Here is a 25,066-nt window from a genome sequence, read left to right as displayed (position 1 = left end):
ATTTTGGCTGGCCATGTGACACATTTGTATAATTCAAAAAACTTTGAGGGTGAGTGTAGAGAGAATATAATTATATTTTCTTTGCTTCTGAAATTGATATACATCTAAATTGGGCCAAATTTTTTGTATTTATGTAAATTATTTATATCTAAAAGCCATGAATGACTCATTTAAAATATCTTTTTTGTGTATGTGATAAATCAGTGAAACAGTGTGTCAGAAACAAACACGTTGTTTTATCTGTTCTGTTTCATAACCAACTTTTTCTGTCAGTCAAGTCTTAGCTTAATGAAAAAACAAAAACAACAAACTTTTGTCCTGTGGCCTACATTTTTATCACCTTTGACATCCTGTCTGAATAATCTTAGAGTTAGAATGTTTTAAAAAAATCAGTGAGGTGACTTTATCATATTTCTTCCTAGGAAGCAGTTTCTAACTTTTATAACATTCACAAAAATAGTCAATTTGGGGGCTACTTCATGATAAACTACTCATGTAAAATTTTACAAAAAGGGGTGCCTGGGTAGCTCAGTCAGTTAAGTGTCTGCCTTTGGCTCAGGTCATGATATTAGGGTCCTGAGATCATGCCCTACATTGGGCTCCCTGCTCAGCTGGAGAGCCTGCTTCTCCCTTTCCTCTCAGCCCCTCCACTCTCCTCTGCTCATGCTCTCTATCTAGCTCTCTCTCTCTCTCAAATAAATAACATCTTTAAAAATTTTTTTTTTAAATGCAATGTTTCTAGCAGCTTCATTTTGAATTGCTAATTTTTACCATGTTCCAGGTGTGGGTTGGCTATCTAATTACTGATATCTGCATCAAGATACTCTTAATCCATGTTTTACTTCTGAAAAATAACAGTAGATGTTTAGGGGTTAATGTTGTATTTAATGAACATTTTGTTTTTCTTTTTATTTATTGTTAAAATTATCATTATTTTTTTAAGTAGGCTCCACACCCAGCATGGAGCCCAATGCAGGGCTGGAACTCACAACCCTGAGATCAAGACCTGAGCTGAGATCTAGAGTCGGACGCTTAACCAACGGAGCCATTTGCTCCCATTTTTGTTTTTAAAGAAAGAATTCCATCCATCATGTAATGAATATACATCCTTGTGACTAAGTAAGCGGATTTTCTCCTTTAAGAGGACCTTTCTGAAGTTGAAGAGGATGAGTATGGTTGAGGCTGGGCTTCGAGGCTTTATTACAAATCTTTTATCCCTGTTTTCTCTGTTTTTCTGGAGAACTTTCTAGAGAAAGCCTTCTAGAACTATCTGCTTCCTAGCCTGGAGGAGACTCCCTCTTAGGTTTAGCCTCTCACTTTTCTTCTGACTGAAGGAACAAAGCTCTGTGAGAACGGTGTCTTTTGAAGCTAAGAAAAAAAGACACGACGCTCCAAGCACTGAGTATACAAAATGAGGGGAATCCATTTCAGCCCTTAAGAAAACGTTTCCAGCACAAAGCTGTCCTTTTTAGTGCTGCCATTTCTGTCACTCTACAGTGACGTTATCTGCTGAGGGACCGTTGGCTCAGCTGCTTCACTGAGGGAAGCCCAACTTTCCAGGCCAGGTAATGGCCTCCTGCTTGCTTTTCACACAGCCCCTTCTGAGCCAGCCCTGAGCCGCACAGCTGTTTCACTTCTCCCCTTCTCTGCAGGCCAGCCTGGCTCGGCGTTTCTCACCATCACCCTTTCGCCACCCTCCCTTCCTCACCCCTCTCCCACATGTGTCCCTTTCTTCCCTTCCTCTGTGTCTGCTCTTCTCAGAAGTTAGCTTACAAAGCAAAGTTGTAACTTTGAATTCCTGTTTTTCCAACTACCATCATGTGACAGGATATCTCCTTATTGGAGGTTTTCCCTAATTTCAGAAGCCCTTTAAAAGTGAGAGCTTCCTCCACACCTCTTTTCAGCAGGGCAGCTCAGAGACCAGAGTAGGGGAAGGGGGGATTGGGTGCCTGCCTTGTTTTGGTTTCTTCCTCCCCACTCCTCTCCATTAGTGCAAGTGAAGGATAAACTGTGGGACATGAGGCTGTCCCTGCTCCTGGTTTTCTTCCCTCTCATTCCGGTCGCTGTACAGCTATTGGGTAAGTTGACTGAAGCGGAAGCTTTCTGACTTGGGGCCTGGGGGAGATGGCACACCTTCCCTTTTGGGTCAAGGTTAATGGATTCCTTTTAATACCGTGGTGAGGAGGAAAGCAAAAGTCCCCTGCACTTCCGGGTCTGCGGGGGAAACGGTTTTCCTCCTCTTGGAAGCCGGGAACATGGAGTAGGGAGGCTGCTTCTCAGGCCAGAGGTGCTACCTGACCCCCAGCCCCAAAGAACCCCTGTTTCCTCCTGACTTCTTTCACGTCCCATGGTTCCTTCCCTGTTCTGTTCTTAGAGGCATTTCCTCTGTAGTTTGTTCTGGTTTTCAATTCACAATATTCCCGTCTAAGCACCAAGAAATATCTTCTGAATATTTTTGGCCAAAAGGAGGGCGGCACTGCTCTCTTTCTTCATGGTGGGTCTAAGGACAGGGTCATAGATCATCCTCCAAGGACAGATTCCATGAGGTTTTCACAACGCGTCTCTTTCTGTGAACAAACGTTTTAAATACCCATAGATTTTTATAGCTACAAAGTTCATCAGTATTCTAAGTTGTTCAAACTGATTTACACTTGTTTTCTTCCCTTTTTTTTTTTTCCTGGAGACTGGTGATTACTCATGAGGAACAGAATCATAGCTTTTCAATTCTTAAAGACATTGTCGAGTCTCCCTTTTCTTTTCTAGTCCTTTAGACTCAGACTGTTTAACTTCAGAATGAGAGTACCCATTAGAATTTTCTTTCCCTTTTGAAATGAGATCGAAGGGATCTCAACTTTGAACTTTGGTTCCTGATCTCTCTTCTTTTCTCCCAAATGAGCACAGGTCATCTGTGTGCATTCTGTTCCAAGGCACTCCACACTCTCCATGTAATGGTGCGGGCGGGACTGGGGCACACCAGTAAGACAGAAATGCCCACCACCAGGAGACTTCCAGAGAGGGTGCTGTCCACAGAAAACATTAAATCATAATGAGCATTAAGTAGTGGTAATTATATGGGGGCATTTGGTGACTTAGTCAGTTAAGTATCCGGCTCTTAACCTCAGTTCAGGTCTTAATCTTAGATGGTGAGTTCAAACCTCATGCTGGGCTCCATGCTGGTGTGGAGCCTACTAAAAAAAAAAAAAAAAAGAAAAAAAGAAAGGAAAAAGAAGTAGTAGTGAGTACAAAAGCTCAAGTGAAAGACCCCTGCCCTTGCCAGGGAGCTACTTAATTAATCTGTGTTTTAGATTCCCTGTTTATAAAATGGGGGGTATAATGTTACCTGCACCAAGTTTTTGCAAGAATTCAATGAGTTACAACATGGAAAATGTTTAGAACATAGTCTGGCCCATAGGAAGGCTTCCCAAGTGCTAGCTATTAAAAGTAGTGACTTCTTGTTCCCACAGCAGTAACAAATTATCCAATAAAAGCAGTATATTAAGCATTTAAAGGAGAGATTTTCCAAGGAACCGTGCTGAGGTTCCTGGAGCCTGAAAAGATATTTTACCTTATTGCTGGCTACAAAGCATATCTCTCAGTGAGTAAGGGGTGCTGGAGGAGGAGATGCTTAACCCAAGTGGGAGGAGACCACAGGCTGGGGTTAGACATTAACACAGTGTTTGTCTTGCTAGTCTGTCTTGCGGCAGGGAATTAATGTATGCTTCAGGGCCCCAAAGGTTAAAACTAAGACCAGTGAAAATCTAAGAGTTGTGCTGTCTTAGATAGGATAGTCTGCTTAGGAGTGAGTTCGCTGTCACTGAAGGTCTTCGAACAGAATGTCAATGAACAATTCGAGGGCTCTGTAAGCGACCTGGATTCTAACCCAGGCAGTCCAATAGAAACATCATTGGTTAAATTATGTAGCCATGCTAAAAAAGTAAAAAGAAACAGGTGACATTGATTCTTATGAATATATTTTATTTAACCCAATATATCCAAAATATTTTCAGTGAAGATCACTAATATCACCTGACCATTTTATCAGGATAAAATATATGGGGATATTTTTATATTGATTTTTTTTAAACATTAAATTTTCAAAATCCAGTATATATTTTGTACTTAGAGCACATTTCAAATCAGACTGGCCTCATTTCAAGCGTACAATAGACCCTCAGGGCTGATAGCCACCATATTGGGCAGCATAGGTACTAATTTTCTTTAAACTGACTCAACGTTTTGGGGCAAGAAATGTTTCTCAATTTGCTTAGGAAAGTTTCCCTCCTTGAGACAGCAGGATGCCTTGCTCTGATGAATGTCTTCCTCTTCTTAGGCACAAATATGGGGGAAGCAGGGAGGTGCTAAAGATGTGTTTACTCAGAGAATTTGAAAAAAAAAAAAAGAAAATGGGTAATGGAGTCCCTTCCAAATTTTTTTTTCCTCTAACTTGAAAGGCTATAATTCTGATTTTACCTTTTCTTGGTTCACATAGCACATGGACAGAGGTTAGTTACTGCTTCATAATAAAGCAGTAGAACAAAGGGTATTTGAATTCCCATACCCCTTGCACCAGCTGCCCTGGGTCCTAACCCATGAAGAAAACCCACAGAAAGGTCTCCCTACTTTCTGTGGTTTGTTTGTTTGTTTGTTTGTTTATAACTCAGAACACTTTCTCTTACCTCCCATAGTGCATCCCGCATCATCAATGCTGGGAGTACCCACGTCATACCTCGAGGGGCCAGGAGCCCAAACTTAAGCGGGGAGTGGGGGTGAGAGGGTGGTACATGGAATTCTTCTGCTTCTCTTGCCCTACTATCTGTTAGCAGGAAGAGTTGCATTCAGCACTAATGTTTAGATCTCAGTGGGGATATAGTCATAGTAGTGATATAGGGAGAGATGTTCAGACACAGAGGTTAAACCTCAGCTGAGAACTTTAGCTTAAAATGGAATGGTTTAGCTCATTAGCAATGGTGTGTTAGTAAACTTAACAATCGATTCTCAGAGAAGAGGAAAAAAAGCACTGATTTGTGGCATTTAGTGATTTCCATGGTGTAAGATTCCTGCTACGGTTGATTTCAAACTACGAATGCTATGTCATGGGAGGCAGAGTTGGAAAAGATGCCAACAATAGGACCTCACTAGCCAATGAGTGTAAAACAAATACAGTGAACATGATCCCTGGCTCAGTCTCATGCAGCATCCAACCTCTGTGTTTTATAGGTAAGAAAATTGAAGTCCTGACAGGTTAAGTGATCTTTCCAGAGTCCCACAACTAGTTAATGGCACAACCCATTTAGTGCTTAGGAGTCCTGACTCCCAAGGGAGTATTCTTTCTATTAAAGAGAAGTGATGTGTTTTCTTGCTGAATGAGTGTTTGGTTAATACCAATCTAGAATTCTTCAAGAAACAATTCCCCACTGACATTCCCTTTGTCATTTTAATTTTCATGGAATTTTCCTTATGATATTTCTATTTTTCTTTATTTCTAGTCTCTTCATTTCTTCCTTTACATACAACTTCTTTTAGATACCAGATGTAAGACACACTTTATCTAAAGTTACTGAGCAAAACCAAGTTCTTGTCATCATTTTTTTTGCCTCCATTGTTCTTATATTTGTCTATTTTTCCTGCTATTGTTCTAAACGTCATCTGACTTTTCTGAAATTGAAAAATGGAGTTCTGCATATGTAGGATATTGTGGTTAATGGTTAGATGACACTTGTTTTGCTAATGACAATTCAGCACCTTGTGAGGACGCTGAACTTAATTTCTCGGGGTCAGTACATATGACCCTGTAAAGTTCACATTTAACCAATGATGGTTAAATGTGAACTTTACAGGGCCATATGCGCTCAACCTCAGTTAAAGACAAAAAACCTTGCCCTCAAAAGGGAGCTAGAGACCATAGGCATCCTTCAACACTCAGATCTGGTTTCTGGGACTGGTAGGCAAGCAGCTAAGGGAGAACTAAGAAGTCACAGAGGCCACACAAGAGGAGTGGAATAAAAGGAAAGCAGCTTCTGAAATCGCATATTTCCATAGCTGAGAGGGAGTCAAACTGATATCAAATGAGAACACTAATGTCTCTTGGCTACCATCAAGCATTGTTGGATGGAAACATCATGTGGTTAGTTTGGGCCATACAGGAGACAGTCAGAACACAAACGAGAGTAAAGGTGGTAAGAAAGCAAGGACCCTTTCAAAAAGAATTGAAACTGACATCGGAAAGAGAAAGCATTCTAAGACAAATTTGTCCACTTACAAACCAAGTTAAAGTCACAAAGCACGTTCAGATCCCTCGTTCCATTCATTAGTCATTTTCAGATCCTTCACAATAGCCCCATGAGGTAAGATGGATAGGTGTTACCGCCCACCTTTTACTACATGAGAAAACAGGCTCAGAAGTTAGCTAGCCACTAAGGACCAGAGCTGATTCTTGACTATTGTCTTCTGGCTCTGATGCTAAGAATTTGCCAGCTGGAGTATGTTGACAAGGAAAGACATAAAATGTGCTCAAAACAGCAGTATTTCAAAAAAGGACTTAGTCCCTCTATTTGTATCAACTGTTTAGAGTTTTCACTTAGGGAGGGGAAGGAGGGCCTTAACCCTGCAATATTTACTGTACACAAAATGATATGCTGGGTTTTTTACACCAATTATCTCATTCAGAAATTTATAGCAAGTCTATCATGGAACATTATTATCCCTATTTTACAGATGAGGAAATCAAGGCAAGAATGGTTAATTTAACTGAGCAACACAACTAGTGAATGATGGATGCAGAATCTGATCACAAGTTTGCTGACCCCAAAGAATATACTTTTCTCCATCACATTACTTGTCTCTTGAGTTTGGAAACTCTGGAGTCTCCATCATCTCTGCTCTTCTGTTCCTTTCTCTGGGCTGCTGCAACAGCTCTATTTTCTCTAGTCTCATCTTCTTTTCAACCATTTCATGCTGTCTTCAAGACTGATTTTTCCAAGTTAATGATAATACTTAACATGTATATAGTAATTTCTACACGTCAGGAACTGTTCTCAGCGCTTTATTTAGAAGATCTCATTGGATCCTTACAACAACCAGCAGGTTCTATTATTTCCCCCTCATTTTTCAGATGGAGAAAAGGAAGCACAGAGTAGTTTAGAAACTTGACCAAAGTCCTATAGCCAGGGAGCATCAGAGCTCTGATTATGTCATGCTCATATAGATGTGATACATAAAGACTAATTAATTAGTTAGCATGACTGTGAAGGGAAGAAGAAAGAAGAAAGAGTAGTGTAGGTTCAAAATCTACAGATTTTGCTTGTTTGTCCTAGGATTGGGGGAGGGCCTGGCAATCTGAGGTTGAAGATCTAGGAGAGAAAGAAAGGAAGAGAACAAGTTGAGAGGCAGAAGGGGGTAGCATCCAGGACACAGCTAAAGAGATCAGCAGACTGAGGGTGACCTGCTGAGACGAGAGTGAACAAAATCAGGAAGGTTGTAGCTATTCATATCTTTAGGAAGTGAGACAGGAGGTTGGAGAAATTTCTTTTTAAAAAAATATATATATTTTTTAAAGATTTTATTTATTTATTTGAGAGAGATCACAAGCAGGCAGAGAGGCAGGCAGAGAGAGAGAAGGGGAAGGAGGCTCCTGCCAAGCAGAGAGCCCGATGCGGGGCTCGATCCCAGGACCCCGAGATCATGACCTGAGCCAAAGGCAGAGGCTTTAACCTACTGAGCCACCCAGGTGCCCCAGTTGGAGAAATTTCTTACTCCTGTCCTTACCTTTCTCCTGAGGTCATAACTCATATTGGATTCACCCATGTACCTCCCCAAATGGCCAAATGCAGTGACTTAAAAGTATTAGGTTCTCTGAAGGTTTGGTGAATAAATGAAGGATCAGAGTGAAAACTAAAATAACTCTCAATTTTTCCTTTATTATTTTATTTGATATTGCCACATCTAACAGTGTGATCCTTAGTCTGCCCCCTACCCCCAGCACTTGGCTTAGTTTTTTTGCATGTACTTGGTGTATGACAAATATCTGCTTTTCACTTAACCTTCGTCCTTGGAGGACACCTCTGTGGGTTTTACCTTCATTTACTGAGGGCTTAGGGACAGATTTCTTGGTTTGGGTTGTTTAAGACACGATCTCTGATGGTGATTGGCGTGACGTCGTTCATATGGGAAACAGTCCCAGGAAACAATGGCAGAGGTGTGGGGAGGTGAGATGGGAAGGGAAGGAGCCGTGGCCACTGTGGATAGCTGGAGTTCAGCCCTGCTCAGGTGCTCTGGGTGATAAGGCAGACTATGTCATCCCACCCAATATGCCAAGGATTGGAGTTGTTTCTTCATCAGCTGCTGTCAGTCACCGGTGAAGAGCTCCTCCTGGGGGCCTTCGTTCTCCAACCCTTCTTGCCTTCACAGCACGTGGGGACAGGGGCCTTTGATGCACCCCAGGCCCAGAGATGCTGTGCTGACATTGAGGAGTGGGGCTTGCATGCACCGAAATGGCAAAAGGCAAGAAGAAATAAGTAGGGTTCTGGCAGCACCTGCTACAAAATATCCAATTATTTTCCTTGTATCCAGTTTCTCTATCTTGCAAAAGATCGTTTTTCATGTTTGCAAGTCAGGATTTCATTTATCGATAATGGGGAAGGTCTACAAATGTGTAAGGAAATAGAGCATATAATGGTTCTGTCTCTAGAGGGTCAAATTTAATAACCTAATTTTCTTTGCTAGTCAATTTAGAAATTTCAGTATTTGTTTGATGTTATGGAAAAATGTAAAACTGTTAAAATGTGCTGAAAAGAATATTCACCTTCATGTGGCGCCCGGGTGGCTCAGTTGGTTAGGTGTCTTACTCTTGATCTCAGCTCGGGTCTTGATCTCGGGTTGTGGGTTGTGGGTTTGCATTGGGCTCCTTGCTGGGTGTGGAATGTATTAAAAAAAAAAAAAAGAATATTCACACTTATGTTATTGGTTACCTAGTCTTCACTTATTTTGACTTGAGATATTGAACTGAAACTTTGCTTCTTCCCTATATGTATTTTGACCTTTGAGGTTTCTGCCTTTGAATTAGCTACAGGCAGTATGAGCTCAGTGGGCCACAGAAGTTGTCTTTGGTTTGTCCTTACAATGTCACCCGCACAGTGCCTGGTACATATTTATTGAAAAATTAATATGAGGGACCCCTGGGTGGCTCAGTCAGTTAAGCATCTGCCTTCGTCTCAGGTCATGATCCCAGGGTCCTGAGAGCAGGCCCCATGTCAGGCTCCCTGCTCAGCGGGGAGTCTTCTTCTTCCTCTCCCTCTGCCTGTTGCTCCCTCTGCTTGTGCTCTCTCTCACTCTGTTTCTCTGTGTGTCAAATAAATAAATAAAATCTTCAAAAAAAAAAAGAAAAATTAATTTGAGATGAAGAAGATAAAGATGAAAGATGGGTCTCTCCAATTCTGTAAATATATTTCTTTTTTTTTTTTTAAGATTTCATTTATTTATTTATTTATTTGACAGAGAGAGATCACAAGTAGGCAGAGAGGCAGGCATAGAGAGAGGGGGAAGCAGGCTCCTTGCCGAGCAGACAGCCGGATGCGGGGCTCAATCCCAGGACCCTGGGATCATGACCTGAGCCGAAGGCAGAGGCTTTAACCCACTGAGCCACCCAGGCACCCCCAATTCTGTAAATATATTTCTGATGTGTATTTAAAATGCAGAAAGAAAAACACACATTCAATCCCATAATTGAGATGGCAGAGAAAGGAATATAACAATTCTACTGTCCTCATTTGTTAGCTTTGTGCTGTTTCTATTATAATTACATAACTAGTATAGACAGAGAACAGAATGTTTATATATATAAAACATTGGTATGGTTAATAGTGGCAAAAAAAATACCACAATGTATCTTTTGGTCAAGGCCTTGACTCCATTTAGAGGAAGAAATCAGAGCAACTGCACAGAGACCAGTGATACAAGGAAAACTCCATGTTGATTAGTGGGGGAGAGGAATAATGAATTACTGTGGAATCATAGAGTGATAATGTTGCATTTCCTTATATTGTCTAGCAAAGACAATATCAAACTTGCCCTGCTCCCTAATGTCAAAGATAAATAAAGGAAACCAGAATAGATAAGGTTGAATTGAAATAGAAACTTTTCATTTCCAATTACTCCTTGTATAAACAATTTATGAATTTTTCTTTGGTAAAAATAAACTTTCAGGGGAAGAAGTAACATGAAATATACCCATCACCATTCATCAGTTATTAAATAAACTAATGTATCTGGGTTATTAGTCAAGATGCTTCAGATTAAACTTACGTTCTTTCATGCATTCAACTAATATTTGTGGACAGAATATTTTGCTCCAAAAAGAAATGATACAGTCCTGAATCAGAAAGATTAAGTCTTTCTACTTGTGGGATTTACATTCCAGTAAAAGGACATGGACAAAACATAACTAAATGATTTTTGAAAAAGAGTATATTTTAAGATGGTTATGAACATTATATAGAAAAAGAGCAAAATTTGGATCATCTGCTCACTAAGGACTTGACACTTGAGCTGGGACCTTAAAGAATATCCAAGAAGAGGGAACTTGAACTATGAAGTTTCTCAAGTGGAAATGAAGGGTTTGAGGAACAGAAAGGCCTTGTGGCTGGAAGGTGGTGGATGAGAGCAGGGACGGGATCATGTCCTTCCTAGGGAGCTAGGATGTGGAGGTTGATGTTTTTCTCTTGTGTACAAAAGCACACTCTTAAAGGATTTAAAGTTTTGGGAAAATACAGTTAAAGACAAAATCTCTTCCAAACTTAGAAAAGCTCTCATCAAGGTAGAAGAAAAAGAAAAAAAAAAATGATGGTGGAATAAGCACTCAACCAGAATGGGATGCATATCACAGGTAATCTGCTAAAACAAAGAAATTGGACTCTTCTACATCATTAAGTGGAAACAACCCATTACATTAGGGAGGTACTACAATTTGGAGTCAGGTGGCAAATTAGGCCCATCTCACCCAGGAAGCTGGGAGTTCAAGGGTTATCTTCTTTGATGCTTGCATTTCAAAGAGAGGAAGACCAGAGTGAGACTATACTGGCTTGGTCTAGTGTGTTGGCCATAGTGATAGAGAGAAACTAATGGATTAGAATATATATATTTGCCAGGGTTCTCCAGAAAAATAGAAATAATAGGGTATGTGAGTGTGTTTATATGTGTGTGTATCCCTATACCTATCTATCTATCTATCCATCCATCCATCCATCCATCCATCCATCTATCCGTCATCTTCTGTCTCTCTTTCCGGAGATATTGAAGGAATTGGATCCTGCAGTTGTGAAGGCTGGCAAGTCCAAAATCTACAGAGGTAGACTGGCAGGCTGGAAACTCAAGAAAGAATTGATATTGTAGCACAAGTCCAAAGGCAATCTGGAGGTAGAGTTTTGTCTTCTTTAGGGACCTCTGTCTGTTATCTCTAAAGACCTTCAACTGACTGGATGAGGCCCACCCACAGTACAGAGGATAATGTACTTAAATTTGACTGACTCAAATGTTAATTTTATCAAATAAACAAATGAACAAACAAACCCTCACAGCAACATCCAGACTGCTGTTTAACCAAATATCTGGGTACTATGACCTAGCCACACTGACACAAAATTGTCACAGTATATTTTTGGGTAGAGACAGTAGATTCTGCTTTTGTTCTAGAAAGTGAAGGAGAGCTGGCTCTCCAGGATGTCCTAGGTTTTTGGCTTATGGATATGAGTGGACGATGTCACCATTAATGAAAAACAGAAGATTGGATGTTTGCCATGATATTTAGAGAAAAATTAAGATGGAACTACAGATGAAAATTAAGTACCTGAAATGAAAGTCAAATAAGTATACAAATCTCCAAAGGAAGAACACTATTTATGCATGAAAACTTTCAAGCACCTTACCTTAAATGGCTGGTGACCAACTGGTTGTATGACTGAATTTGGGTGATGAACAAATGTTGGCTGTTCAGTGATGCTGACATATGATGCAGAAGATATTACTGTTGATGAGATATTACTAAGCTAAACTATCTAAAAAGTGGAAGATAAGTCTCAATAGGAAAACACTTGGCAGAATAGAAAACAAATTAAATGTAAAGGGCCATATAGTTGAGTTTACAGATCTATATGACAAAATTTTCAGACTTCATTACCATTTTAGATTAGAAGAGCCTAGATGTACATTTATGTGAGGTAAATGTTCATAGCAGTTGGGTTTTTTTTTAACTTTTTGTTTTCCTATCTTCTGTTTTATTATGAACAAGACAGCATATTATTAATATTTTTATTTTATTACCAATGCAGAAAGTTACTCATCTTGTCACACGAGGACATGAGCAGCAACAAGATGAGATCAAGTCTGGGAAGGAGTTCAGCTAGATGGGAGGGGCTCCGGCGGGACATCGCATGCTCAGTTGACAGATGTCAACTCCAGAGACGCCAACAGAAGCAGGTGTTATGAGTTGAGACTCTATTGAGTCCCAATTCCGAGAAATCAAACCAAGAAAAATGAGAACCCCATTCCGAGGAAGCCCGGCTAAATTTCAAAGTGGCACCAAATTAGGAAACCAGATAGGTTAGAGGCAGGAGGTCTCTAACAAGTGTGGGACAAGAGCAGATGCAGGAGCAGGCCAGGGAAAACTAATCTTTGAAGGCACGGATCTTCGTAAGCCCTAAATTGATGGTCCAAGAACAGATCTCAGAACATAATGGTGCTAACCTGACAGGGGTGTTGAGGACAGTAAGTAGAATATGGCTTGTGAAAATGTTTTGTAAATGGTGAAGGACTCTGCTGTGGTACTTTTATGACTTTGTTATATTTCACTAGGATGCTTTGATTTAGAATAATGATCTAATTACTCAGACCCTCAAAAATCTGAAATTCTACCAGCTCATTTTGAAAGAACACTTGTGTAGAAGGAATTCAGTAAATCTTTAGAAGTAATATTTGGTATTTATATCATAAAATGAAAAGTCAGTTCTTTTCATTTGTCTATTCTTAAAAAAAAATAAACAAAAAGGAAAAACCTTTACATGAATTCTGTTTTAAGGGGAAAAATATGCTTACCAGATCCTTTTCTTTTTCTTCTTTCTTTCTTTCTTTCTTTCTCTCTCAATCTCTCTCTCTCCCTTCCTTCCTTCCTCCCACCCTCTCTCCCTCCCTCCCTCCCTCCCTCCCTTCCTTTCTTTCTTTCTTTTGGCAAGAGGAAGTTTAGTTTTGCCAGATAGCAGCTATGTACTCTAAGTATAAGCCATCTACACATATTTATTTAAATTACCAGCCCCAAATTATAAGTATAAAACAACACTGTTATTTGTAGTTATTGTCCAAAATATTACCACAAATGAAATAAAAACATATTTATTTAATCTTTACTGTGAACTTGACAAATTATTACACTTATAAGTACATTTTTATATCTTTTTGTTATACAAAGTCTAGCATGAGTATGCCAATGAAATGAAAGTTAAAATTATATAAAAGATACTAACTTATAGCTCTAGATGCTACACTATTAAGTTATCTATTGTAGCAAGGAAAAACAGAACAAAACAAAACACTTCTCTAGCAGGGCTCTCCAGAAAGCATTTAGTTCAAAGATTTGCCTAACATAAGGGTAAAAGTTCCTAAAATAAAACTATGTTTTAAGTTACGAAAAACCTCACCAATATTATAATTAGAATAATTATGTATGAGCTTCCTCTATCTCAAAGAGAGTAGGAATGGATCAGATTTCAAAATTCTATTCTAGGGTACACATATATCTAATTCTACAGCTTACTGTATTCATATCTAAATTTTCTTTTTTTTTAAGATTTTATTTATTTATTTGCCAGAGAAAGCGCAAGAGAGCGTGAGAGTACAAGCAGGGGGAGCAGCAGGCAGAGGGAGAAGCAGGCTCCCCACTGAGCAGGGAGCCCAACATGGGGCTCAATCCCAGGACCCTGGGATCATGACCTGAGCTGAAGGCAGACAGTTAACCAGTGAGCCACCCAGGCATCCCTCATATCCAAATTTTCTTTACTCAGATGGTTATTATTTCTTTCTCTGCTCTCAACCTTTTATGTTTACTACACTACAATTTGTGTGCATTTAAGGCAGGCCTTTAGTAATGCTCCCATAACAAACTAGGATGTCTTGAGGATGTCTTTCTGGCCAGTTGCTGGGGCCTCCTGGGAAGAGGCCCCTCATCCCATTCTCTCTTTCCAGTCTCAAAGACATCCCCCCTTCTCCTGGGATCATAAGTTTTCTGGAAATGGAAACATTGGGAATTTTGACCTAAAATATTCTTTGTCACATGTATCCACTTAAACATCTTTTCTTATTCTTTTTTTCTTTTTTAAACAGACACTAAGCAATTTTTAATATATAATGAAGATCACAAGCGCTGTGTGGAAGCATTAAGTCCCAGTGCAGTGCAAACAGCGGTTTGCAACCAAGACAATGAAGCACAGAAATTCCGATGGGTGTCTGAATCCCGGCTTATGAGTGTTGCTTTTAAATTATGTTTGGGGGTACCATCGAAAACGGACTGGGTGGCTGTCACTCTGTATGCCTGTGACCCGAAGAGCGAACTTCAGAAATGGGAGTGCAAAAATGACACACTTTTGGGGATCAAGGGAGAAGATTTATTTTTTAACTATGGCAATAAACAAGAAAAGAATATTATGCTTTACAAGGGTTCCGGTTTATGGAGCAGATGGAAAATCTATGGGACCACGGATGATTTATGCTCTAGAGGTTATGAAGGTAAGAAACATGGACTATCTTGACTTTCTGTCAAATTTTTCTCATCTTTCTTAGTTGGAACCTAATTCAAGAAAGTAAGTATATTCTTGTTTAGTCTGTGCTAGAATTACTGATTGATTATGTTTATGTTTTAAACTATTCTGTGTGCTATGAGAAAATGACAGTGAATAAATATAGTAAAAATTACTGAATGATACTTTAGCTGTTTATAATTAATGGAATGAGTGTGTGTGTGTGTGTGTGTGTGTGTGTGTGTGTAACTTCTGTTAAGGCTTTTTTTAAACTATGGATTATGATTTTAAAAAATGAATTTTCACCCTGGCCTTTGACCAAAAGCCTCCTCCTATTTGACATTATCTGGTTGTAGTGATAAATGAATTTACCAGATGTCTCTTTTCCTTTGGTTTAAGCTATCCCTAGAGAAATGACCCATGGAAAATCATTCTTTCCCAAGTCAGACTGCCTAAAATGAAATCTTGACATTCCTTGATCTTTTAAGTTTGTCAACGTTTCTCTGTCACCTTATGGGTATTAAAAGACTGTACTAATCAGAAGATTAGAAAGGCTAAGGAATTAGCCTGTAAATTAACATGCACCATAGTCCACTATTTTAGAAAGTGGTAACACCTGTGGGCAGAAAATAATTTTATATGAATTTGGTTCCTTAAGCTGTTGAAGGTTAAATAAAACCAGAGTATTTAGTTTTCTCTTATCTTGGCCAAATTTCATTCTCTGGTGGCTTGACAGAAACAACATAACACAAATAAAACAGAACTGGAAGCCTTTTACAAAGCCTCTTTGTGTCAGATGATGTTATAACCACATTCCAGGTTTGGACACTTGGTTATTTGGAAGTCTTATCAAGAATGACCTCAAGGTCAGAGGAAGAGATTACCTATTTCCAAAATTACTGTGTTACTGAGGCTACAAAGATTGGTTGAACCTCGTTGTCATAGCTCATCAGAGCCTGGGAGTCAGATATTTGTAAGGCCACAATTTGTCAGCTTTCCATTTTCCTTCTTTATGAAGAGAAGGAAAAGTAGGTATTGAAGAAGAGAGAGAAGAAGAGTTCAGAAAGAGGCTATCCTGAGGCATTTCTTGAACATAATGAAGGTTTAGAAGTTATAGGGGAAGCAGCCTAAGTAGTATAACCTTACAGAGGAAACTTGATAGAAAACTTTAGCAGGACAAGAGTGAATCAAACTTGACTGAGTCAAATTCCACAGGTAGGACAGTAGTCCTAATTGAGGGATTCCAAACAAAGAAGATTGCCATTAAGATGTTGGACTTCTTATTTTATTTAAAAATACATCACTGAAGTTGCAGAGACCCCACTTCTAATCCGCACCATCCTTTGTGCTCTCCTGCTAATTTGAGAAGAATATGCATAGGGTTAGGATGGTGGTTCTCAAACTACATGTTTAAGAATCACCAGGAAATCTTGTCAAAAGTGCAAATACCAAGGTTCCCAAGGACATGGGGATAGAGGGGAAAAGGTCTAAAAATCTATTGCGTTATTTCTATGAGCACCTGGGTGGTTGGAAGAAGACTGACCACATTTTGCCTGCTCCCCGAATCTCTCTCAGTACTTAAGATTTTTTCTGCTAGAAGGTCTAGCACTTCAGAGTGATCTTGGAATCTACTCATTGGAATACAAGTTCGATCTGAAGACAACATAGAGAAGGTCTACGTAGAGTCTGTCTCTCTAAAGAAAACTTGAGAAAGACAGCTGGCTGGGGTCAGGGATTATTTTAGAATAATGAAATCAGAATTGCAGACTTAGAAGGATCTGAGTGTTGTCTGAGAATTTGGACCATAGAGGAAGAAAAATTGACTACAGTTACATGACTTGTCAGTTAAGTGGTTGGAATAGAACTTGGGTCTTTAGGCCTCATCAGGACTTTGTTAAATAAGTTGGGTTACTCCTAAAAAGGCCATTTCTGACTGAGAACTATAAACCAGCACTGGAAATTTCTTGGCTAATTTAATGAACAGTACAACTAGCCCTGAGGTGGTCTTAACAGATTTTCTTCATGTGAAGGAACAGGAGACCTAGTGATTAAGAGTGGCGTAATTATATCTAAATCCAGGATGTTCCTTATACAATATATGATTTGGAAAACTGGTCCTGTAATGTAGTGGGGCAAAAGCTAGAGTTGCCTTTTGAAGTTCCTAACAACTAGCTAATTGGCGAAAAAGTAATTTTGTGGTAAATGAAAATAAACCTAGCTTGTCAGGAGGACTGGATAAGTACAGTGAGGAAAGGGAAAGGAAAGAGGGTAAGGAACTTAATGTGCGTTATAATTTTAATATATGTTAGGTGTTGTGCTGTATGTTTTACAAATTTTATATTGTCTAAATTGGATTTTGAGATGCCTTTGGGGGACTTTTTAAAGTCATAGAATCTAAAACACTTAATTGAGAAAAGAGTGTTTTTATCCTGGACAAATTTTCTCTGTAGAAGGTTATTGTTTCCCCAGGGGGTGTCCCTACAGAGACAGAGACACTAAATATTTTGGAGAATGTGGCTACAGGGAGTGGTATGGTTTTGGTGGAGATTTGAGCTTCTCTAATCCTTTGGCTTCAGCCAAACTATAATCAATGATGATTTTTTATTTGTTTCAATTTTCTCTTTTAGGTAAACCCAGAGATTCCCATTTTCTCTTTCTGAATTCAGTTTTAAGAAAGACAAATATTGACTGTCAATGGTATCCAATGGTTTTGAGTGCTTTCTTTCCATGATGTGGATTAGAAAGTTACACCCAAATTCTGACCCTTTCTCATAGTCATTGTTGAGGGACTCCAGTCGAGGCTGGCTTGATAGGAAGTGGTAGGGAGGCATTTAACTTTTGGCTGTGTGTTTGAGTTACACAGCTGTAATGCTATTTTTCCATCTAGAGAGTTATTCATTCTGTAATTCCAAGCAAGAGGAAGAATGGCTTCTTCCTTGTTTTGGGAGAAATGCAGAAGTCAAGACAGGTGTCAGAAGAACTTACTACTTTTGCCTCACATGAAGAAAGAGGAAAATCTGTCCTAAAAGACAGCAGATATTAGGTGGATTAGAGCTGTTCCTAATACAGGATGCTGTGTGTACTCAGCAAACGATGGGGGTAGAGAGAGAAGGCAGAGAGAAATGAATTCCCTGTGTGGAAATATCCAATGTGGTCAGAGAAGGAAGACCCCATTCTTTCAGCACCCTTCTTATTGGAAAGCCATGGGTCAGAAGATTGACTGACATTGTAAGTGTGATCAATGTATCTCTTCTAGACATGTACACGCTGCTGGGCAATGCCAATGGGGCAACGTGTGCCTTTCCATTCAAGTTTGAAAACAAGTGGTATGCAGATTGCACAAGTGCTGGGCGATCAGACGGATGGCTGTGGTGTGGGACCACTGCAGACTATGATGCGGACAAGCTATTTGGATATTGTCCCTTGAAATGTAAGTAACGTTATCACCAAGAAAATTTCGCCACATTTAGTACAGCACGGTGGCGATAGACCTTGTGTTTATTGAGACCATTTTCCCCCTCAAAGTTATTTCTCATTTACTGACTTGTCACACTCTACCACAACCCTGGGCAGATGTCATGGTGAAGGTGTCCGGCTGAAGCCCAGACACAGTTCTTTTGACCCTCAACCCTACTCTGCATCACATGACCCCTTTATTTCTGCCAACTGCTTCTTTCCTTCAATGTTTTCTGCTACTATCTGTAATTTTCTAAGACTATACAACAAATTATACTGTTTATGATACAATATATATTGAATATCCCCCCAGGGTTTACCTTTATTAAGCCATAGATCAAAAATAAAATTTAAACAAGTATGTAGTTTGAAGGAACAAAAGAGATATGAAGGGCTCCTGACTTTTTGCCAATATAATGAAAAGGACTTCTTTCCCTGAAAGTCATAGTAATGAATATTAATGATTTTAAATTTAATTTAAGAACAGTATCATTTAATTTAATGTAGCTGTGAATCAAATGGAAGTGGATTATTTTTATGTTTGAAGGGATTTTTAAAATGAAAACCTATTATTGCAGTAATACAAAATAAGTAGCTTTGCATGGTATTGATGGGAAAGCAGCCAGAACATAAGAATTCTCCTACGTTCCTTCCACACTCAAGAATCTGTAAAGAGGGGCGCCTGGGTGGCTTAGTTGGTTAAGCATCTGCCTTCGCCTCAGGTCATGATCCCAGTGTCTGGGGATCCAGCCCCATGTCAGGCTCCCTGCTTAGTGGGGAGTCTGCTTATCCTTCTGCCTGCCACTCCCCCTGTACCTGTTCTCACTCTCTCATTCTCTTTCTCTCTCAAATAAATAAAACCTTAAAAAAAAAAAAAGAATCTGTAAAGAAACAGTGTAACAGGTTTGGGTGCAGTGGAGGAGGACATCAGCCTTGGGAGAAGGGGTTGGGACTCAAGAAGGAGGCAAGGGAGAGGTTCTTCTACTTTCCCTGTTACCCTACATCGTCAGCCTGCTGCCGGCTACCCCCTTCCTTTTTCTACCCCCTAAAGTTCTTACTGTCTGCCCTCTAGCTCCTTCAGACTTTATGGATCACACAGCTCCCATTTTGTGCTATTACGCAGAACTTTCTCCTGCTGGCCTGCAGAGCGATGGGTGCTGGAGAAGAGTCTGGGTGAAGATGTGGTCCGGGATGGTCGTAAGGCCACGGGAATTGCAAGAGCATTGCTTACAACTGAATTGTGGGGACCCCACATCCACATACAGTCACATTATTCCAAGCACTACTGTGAAATAATTCACAAAAATATTTTAGTGTTTTTTAAGTTAAATCCCGAAGTCTAAGAATCATACTTATTTCTCTCTTTTGATTTATAATCCCACTTAAAATAAATTTGATTTTTCAGCTCCATATATTTATTACAATTCTGTCCTTTGTGCAGTCCCTATGTTCTGGGTGAGTAGCTACAAAAAGAGGCTTTCCCATTCATAGTGACACTCCTCTCCTGTTCTTGGGTAAATTAATTGAACTTGCCTCACTTATAACAACTCTTAGAGTTTTGATTCCTGTGAAACGTTTATAGATGTCCAACCTCATTTTAGATGGCTTTTTGTCGGAATCAAGCTATTTTTTTCCCCTAAGATAAAGCAATACTTGTTTTCCAATGATTGAGGACTGTCTTTCACCTTTACTTAGTAGAAAGGGTATTTTCTGAATCTATTATCATGAAGTTTCTTGGGAGTGTGGATTTTGTGGGTCTAACTAGCATCTCACACTTAAGTGGTATTGATGAAGGAGTTGTTGGAGGTATGTACGATTTAATCAATCATTAAATGGAAGACAAATAGCTAGTTACTAATCTCACACACACACACACACACACACACACACACACACACCCACAAAAAAAATCTCACAACCTGGGGATCAATGTGTGTTGGAGCTGTATCCTGAGTATTTTCTTGAATAATCTTTTAGTATTATTACTTCTAATTTATGTCTTCAAAGCCTATATATATATTTTTTATTTAATATATATCTTCATATTTTATATGTCTTTAAAGTCTATATATATGTATTTTATACATTTCATGCCTTTCTTAAAGGGCTTTGTGATTTCCCAATCTACTTCATTTTCCTTGCTCTGTGTTCCTTTCAAAAGAACATTTTAGGGGCACCTGGGTGGCTCAGTGGGTTAAAGCTTCTGCCTTCAGCTCAGGTCATGATCCCAGGGTCCTGGGATGGAGCCCCACATTGGGCTCTCTGCTCAGCAGGGAGCCTGCTGCTTCCTTCTCTTTCTCTGCCTACTTGTGATCTCTGTCTGTCAAATAAATAAATAAAATCTAAAAAAAAAAAGAACATTTTATTTCCTATTAGCCTTAAAGTGGCGGGTTTAATACGGAAGATGAGGTATCAGTTATTGACCTAGTGACATTTTAATAAGTGCTCTTTGTGGTCCTTTGCATTGTTTATTGTAATGTTTTCCTTCTGTTTAGACATTTATTTTCAAGTATCATGAGAACAGGAAAAGGAAAAAACCCTTTCTCTCAGTTCTCCATAGCTTGCAACTTTAGCTCTTCAAATCTGTTGTGCTGGTTTGTTACAGGAATTGGAACAATGTGGGGAGGTGTAGGGCCAGTAAACCTCTACACTCATTAAGAAATGGATTTTAATTCCTTGATCTAAAGTGCAAAATATACTTTCTTTAAATGAAGAGAAGAGTCAAATAGCATTTCCTTCTTGGGTCATGTATATCCCCTCTCTTCCATTCCTGGGCAAGAAAATTATCCCTTTTTGTTTGTTTGTTTGTTTTGTGTCTCACATTTTCTACCATATTAGACCTCCGAATTTCTAAAAATATGTATTTTAAAACATCTCCATTTTCAAAAAACCCTCAAGTCAGTCTCATTTAAATGATCTCACTTACATGGAGAAGAATCCTTTTGGGTATGGAACTAGTAAGATCTCAGGTTGTGATCACTGAAATTAAACATTACCAATTCAAATTTATTTTTATGTAATCATATAGTAATTTTATAATGAAAAGATCTTGGAAATTTCTATGTTGTTGCCTGAATGGAATTTTGATTTTTCTTCCTCTTTGATGTGCCATGGAACCACAGGTTTCATATCATAGTGTGTGTTGTTTGTCTGAAAAAGGTCACTTCCTTGTCACATACAAAGATTCATGGCAGCATAGGCTATATGCTTACGGGAAACTGGCCAACTTCTTGGCAGGTTGAACCCGTCTCAGAAAACTTGAGAAATTACATGATTATTTCTCTTCCTTACAAATAAGTAAAGAGATTATTACCCCCTAGAATTTTTAAGTAGAATTTTATATTATTAAGAAGAGAAAAGGGACATTTTTATAACACTAAGCACATAGAAATACTTCATTTGTTGACTAATTTCCCAAACATCTTAGAAGTAACACACTATAAATTATATTTATCCATTGACACTATTGGCCTTTCATAGGTACAACTAAGTTTATAGAGTATATTGGGAATCATAAAATAGCAAAGGTAAAAATAAACTCAAAAATGATTTTTTACTCTGAAAATAACAATCTAACAATCAGCATCTACTAGGATCTGGGGATACACAGATTTAATACATCCTAGAGATGGGGATATGAGGCTTCAGAACTAAGGACAAACCAGTAGTGAGTGACCATGCCTGGGTGTAGGTCCAGTCATCCTGGTGGTGGAGTGCATGACTTTGCCTTCTAACACCCATGCCTTCGGTCTAAAAAGACCTATCTAGAATGTGAAGGCAAAATATCTACTTGCTGAGTGAAGATTTATATCTTTTCTCTTTCCCCTATATTTTTTTCTAGATTAAGGAATTTGGATTAGCATCTCTATTCTTAATATTTTCATTTGCCTCAGTTCCCAACTCAATTGATCCCGAACATCCCAACACAAAAATAGGAAGACAATGCCTCTCTTTCCTTTCATACGCATTTGAAAAGAATGAGATGCAATCGATCTTTTGAAAACTCACACTCTTCATCAGAGGAGTGATGAAAATCTCATAGGCACTTCAAAAATAAGTAAAGGAAAAGAAAGGAAAACAAATATGCTTCAGGCAAAAATGCTCCTAGACTCGTTTAAGAAGTATTGTTACTTGAAAGTCTTTTCTATGCCTAATGCAGCCAATCGCATTTGACTTCTTTTATAGTTGAGGGCAGTGAAAGCTTGTGGAATAAAGACCCGTTGACTGGCATTGCCTACCAGATAAACTCCAAATCTGCTTTAACTTGGCACCAGGCGAGGAGAAGCTGCCAACAACAGAATGCTGAACTCTTGAGTATCACCGAGATTCATGAGCAAACGTACTTGACAGGTAATGATGGGGAAAGAGAACAAAGTTGCAAGTAAGATCATGATGGTTGTATTTTGGTCCAGTTTAGCTTAGAAGCAGATGGTGCATGTGATTATAGACATCAGGATAGAGTCCGTCCTGAGCAGCTGTTACAAAGGGTGGGGGGTGGAGGGGACAAATGTGCCCCTAGAATGGCAAATAGGTTTTGTCTTAGGAGCCAACTTTCTTCCATCGGTTGTGACGGTCTCAAGAACCTGTGTTAAGAAGGATTCTGAGACTTGATCCAGGCTTAGAATAGAAGATATTGCAATCAATAGGTTATGTTCTTAGACAGGGCAAGGGGACTGTGGTGGTCATGTATTCCAGGTCTAATCTGTAGCCAAAGATTTTGCATCAGCATCACAGACGTCAAAAGGAAAAAAGGAAAAGCCAGGGATGAGTCGAGAGCAGCTCGGAAACTCTGCCTCCTTTGGGTTTCCTTTCTCTCAAACTTGCAGGCTGTACAGGGTTTCACAGCTTACTAGTATTCTTTTCACGACGTGTTTGCTTTTGAAGCGTTTGTTCTCATAGGATTGTAAAGATGGAAAGAACGAATGTTTGCTTGATGTGAAAGTATTTGTTGTAGCTTTGAGATCCACACTTGGGGATCAGAGAGATTAGGAGCAGAAAAGAGCAGGGAGACAAGGCATCCTCAGGCCCCTGTTCCAGAATCCCCTTCCTCCGGTTTACCTGGATACTGCTCCCAATGCACAGATCTCTGATCTATGACTTACTGTATTCAGAAACTCTTGGTGGCTTATTTCTTATCAAATAATTAAGAAAACACTTCTGCCTGGCATTCAGAGGCTGTCATCTGTCCCCTGGCTCTGATTCCCCTCCATGCATGTTGCAGTCTTGACAGAGAGTTTTGGGTTTCTCATCTTTCTCTAATGCTTTCTCGCTGCTACATCTTTTCCTATGCCATTCCATGTACCAGGAATTCCCCAAATTTCATACAGTTGAAATGCAATCCTATCCATTTCTAGCTGCATTTCTCTTGGTTGCTGCTTTCGTAATAGCTACATACATTTATGTCCCCCTTCCAGTAAGACTAGAAATGCATTCACTTATTTTTTGTTCATTCATTCATTCATTCATTCAACATGGTGGCTGGTATCTGTGTGTGAGGTCTAGGTCCTACGGACACAACGGTGACCAAAGCCAGTCATGTCCTATCTACAAGGAGCTTAAAGTTCAATGGGGAAAACAAACAGAAACAAGAAAACAAACAAATACGAATTTTAGTAAGTGACGTGAAGAAAGGAAACTGAAGGCTGTGTGGAGAATGGATTATAGGGGCAAGTGGCTGAAAATCAGGAATGTCTTATGAGTGTATATGCTCCCCAACCCCCAAGGAGACTCACACAGAACCTTCCAAGGAAGAGTCTCAAAGAATGTTTGCTGACTGGCAAATGATGGTGGAACACAATAAAAAGGATTATATAGAAACTCATCCTCATGTGTGGAGAGGTGGTCAGTTTATGGCAAGAAGACAGTAAGTGCCATGGTCCTTCCATGTGAAGGTGCCTATTCATCACCGTTGAACTTTGTTAAGCTGAAGATGCGTGGGCACAGACTCCAGAGATGCTAGATTGGTGGATGTGACCCCCTTCCTGGGGCCCAGGAAGTTGCATACTGTTAACCTCCCAGGTGACTCTGGGACAAGTGGTTGAGGGACCCCCCATGTTAGTGTCCGCTGCGTCAGCCATGCCTACGCATTCCAACTCACTAGCCCCCAGGCAGCAGAGTGCAGGAGTAAAGAGAATCAGCTCTGGAGCCCCACTGCCTGGGTCTCAGCTTTTTGACACTGTGAAGCTTCTAGGCCTCAGTGACTTCGTCTGTTAAAGGGGAGAGTATGTGAACCAATACGAGGGATAGAGCGTGTCCCTACCTTGGCCTTCTTTTCTCTTTCTGGGTGATACCTTTCATTAACTGGACCATGTTTCTCCTGTAAGTTATTATTTTTATTTGAATTTTTAATTACTTTTAATTGAATTTTCAGGTGTTTATTGCATTCTTTTTTTTTTTTTTTGAGAAAAAGAGTAAACACACATTTATTTAGCACAACCTTGCGAAATGCGTTTTTCTACTCTTCCTCTCTTCCTGAGGACTAAAGCATGAACTGCTCCACTGTAATGAAATCTTTAACATTTACTTATTGTCTCCTCTCGGCAGAGGCAGCAGTTAGCCATTTTCTTTCCATTATTATTACTGAGACTGACAGGAGACAAGCCCTCTGACCTCACCGTGTATTCACACACTCAGAGAAGGAATTATGCCTCAAGTCTGCTCAATTATTCTGTTTTGCGTTGGTCTATGGGGCTGCTAGTATTGGGGCATAGTATCAGTGTGATTAATATTTATAACCGTGTCTAAAAATCAGGATGGAAATCACAGAAAGAGATAAAACTGAATTCCTATAGATGATCAAGGAAGAGAAAAGATTACTCAAGACTACCCAGGTG

The 25,066-nt window shown here is 39.5% G+C and overlaps 1 protein-coding gene across 1 annotated transcript in view; it reads left to right on the top strand.

Moving 5' to 3' along the window:
• The first annotated feature begins 1,795 nt into the window (after window positions 1-1,795).
• MRC1 (mannose receptor C-type 1) overlaps window positions 1,796-25,066 on the top strand; it is a 99,526-nt gene continuing 76,255 nt past the window's right edge. The window contains exons 1-4 of the mRNA XM_032880888.1: window positions 1,796-2,078; window positions 14,365-14,766; window positions 18,034-18,207; window positions 22,419-22,583. Of these exons, the coding sequence (XP_032736779.1) occupies window positions 2,018-2,078; window positions 14,365-14,766; window positions 18,034-18,207; window positions 22,419-22,583 (802 nt within the window). The 5' untranslated portion in view covers window positions 1,796-2,017. The remainder of the gene's footprint in view (window positions 2,079-14,364; window positions 14,767-18,033; window positions 18,208-22,418; window positions 22,584-25,066) is intronic.

Source organism: Lontra canadensis, unplaced genomic scaffold (assembly GCF_010015895.1).
Source record: "Lontra canadensis isolate GAN:19392208 unplaced genomic scaffold, GSC_riverotter_1.0 scaffold72, whole genome shotgun sequence".
Lineage (NCBI taxonomy): Eukaryota > Metazoa > Chordata > Mammalia > Carnivora > Mustelidae > Lontra > Lontra canadensis.
Note: the sequence above shows the minus strand (reverse complement) of the source record. Positions and strands in the feature narration are given on the sequence as shown.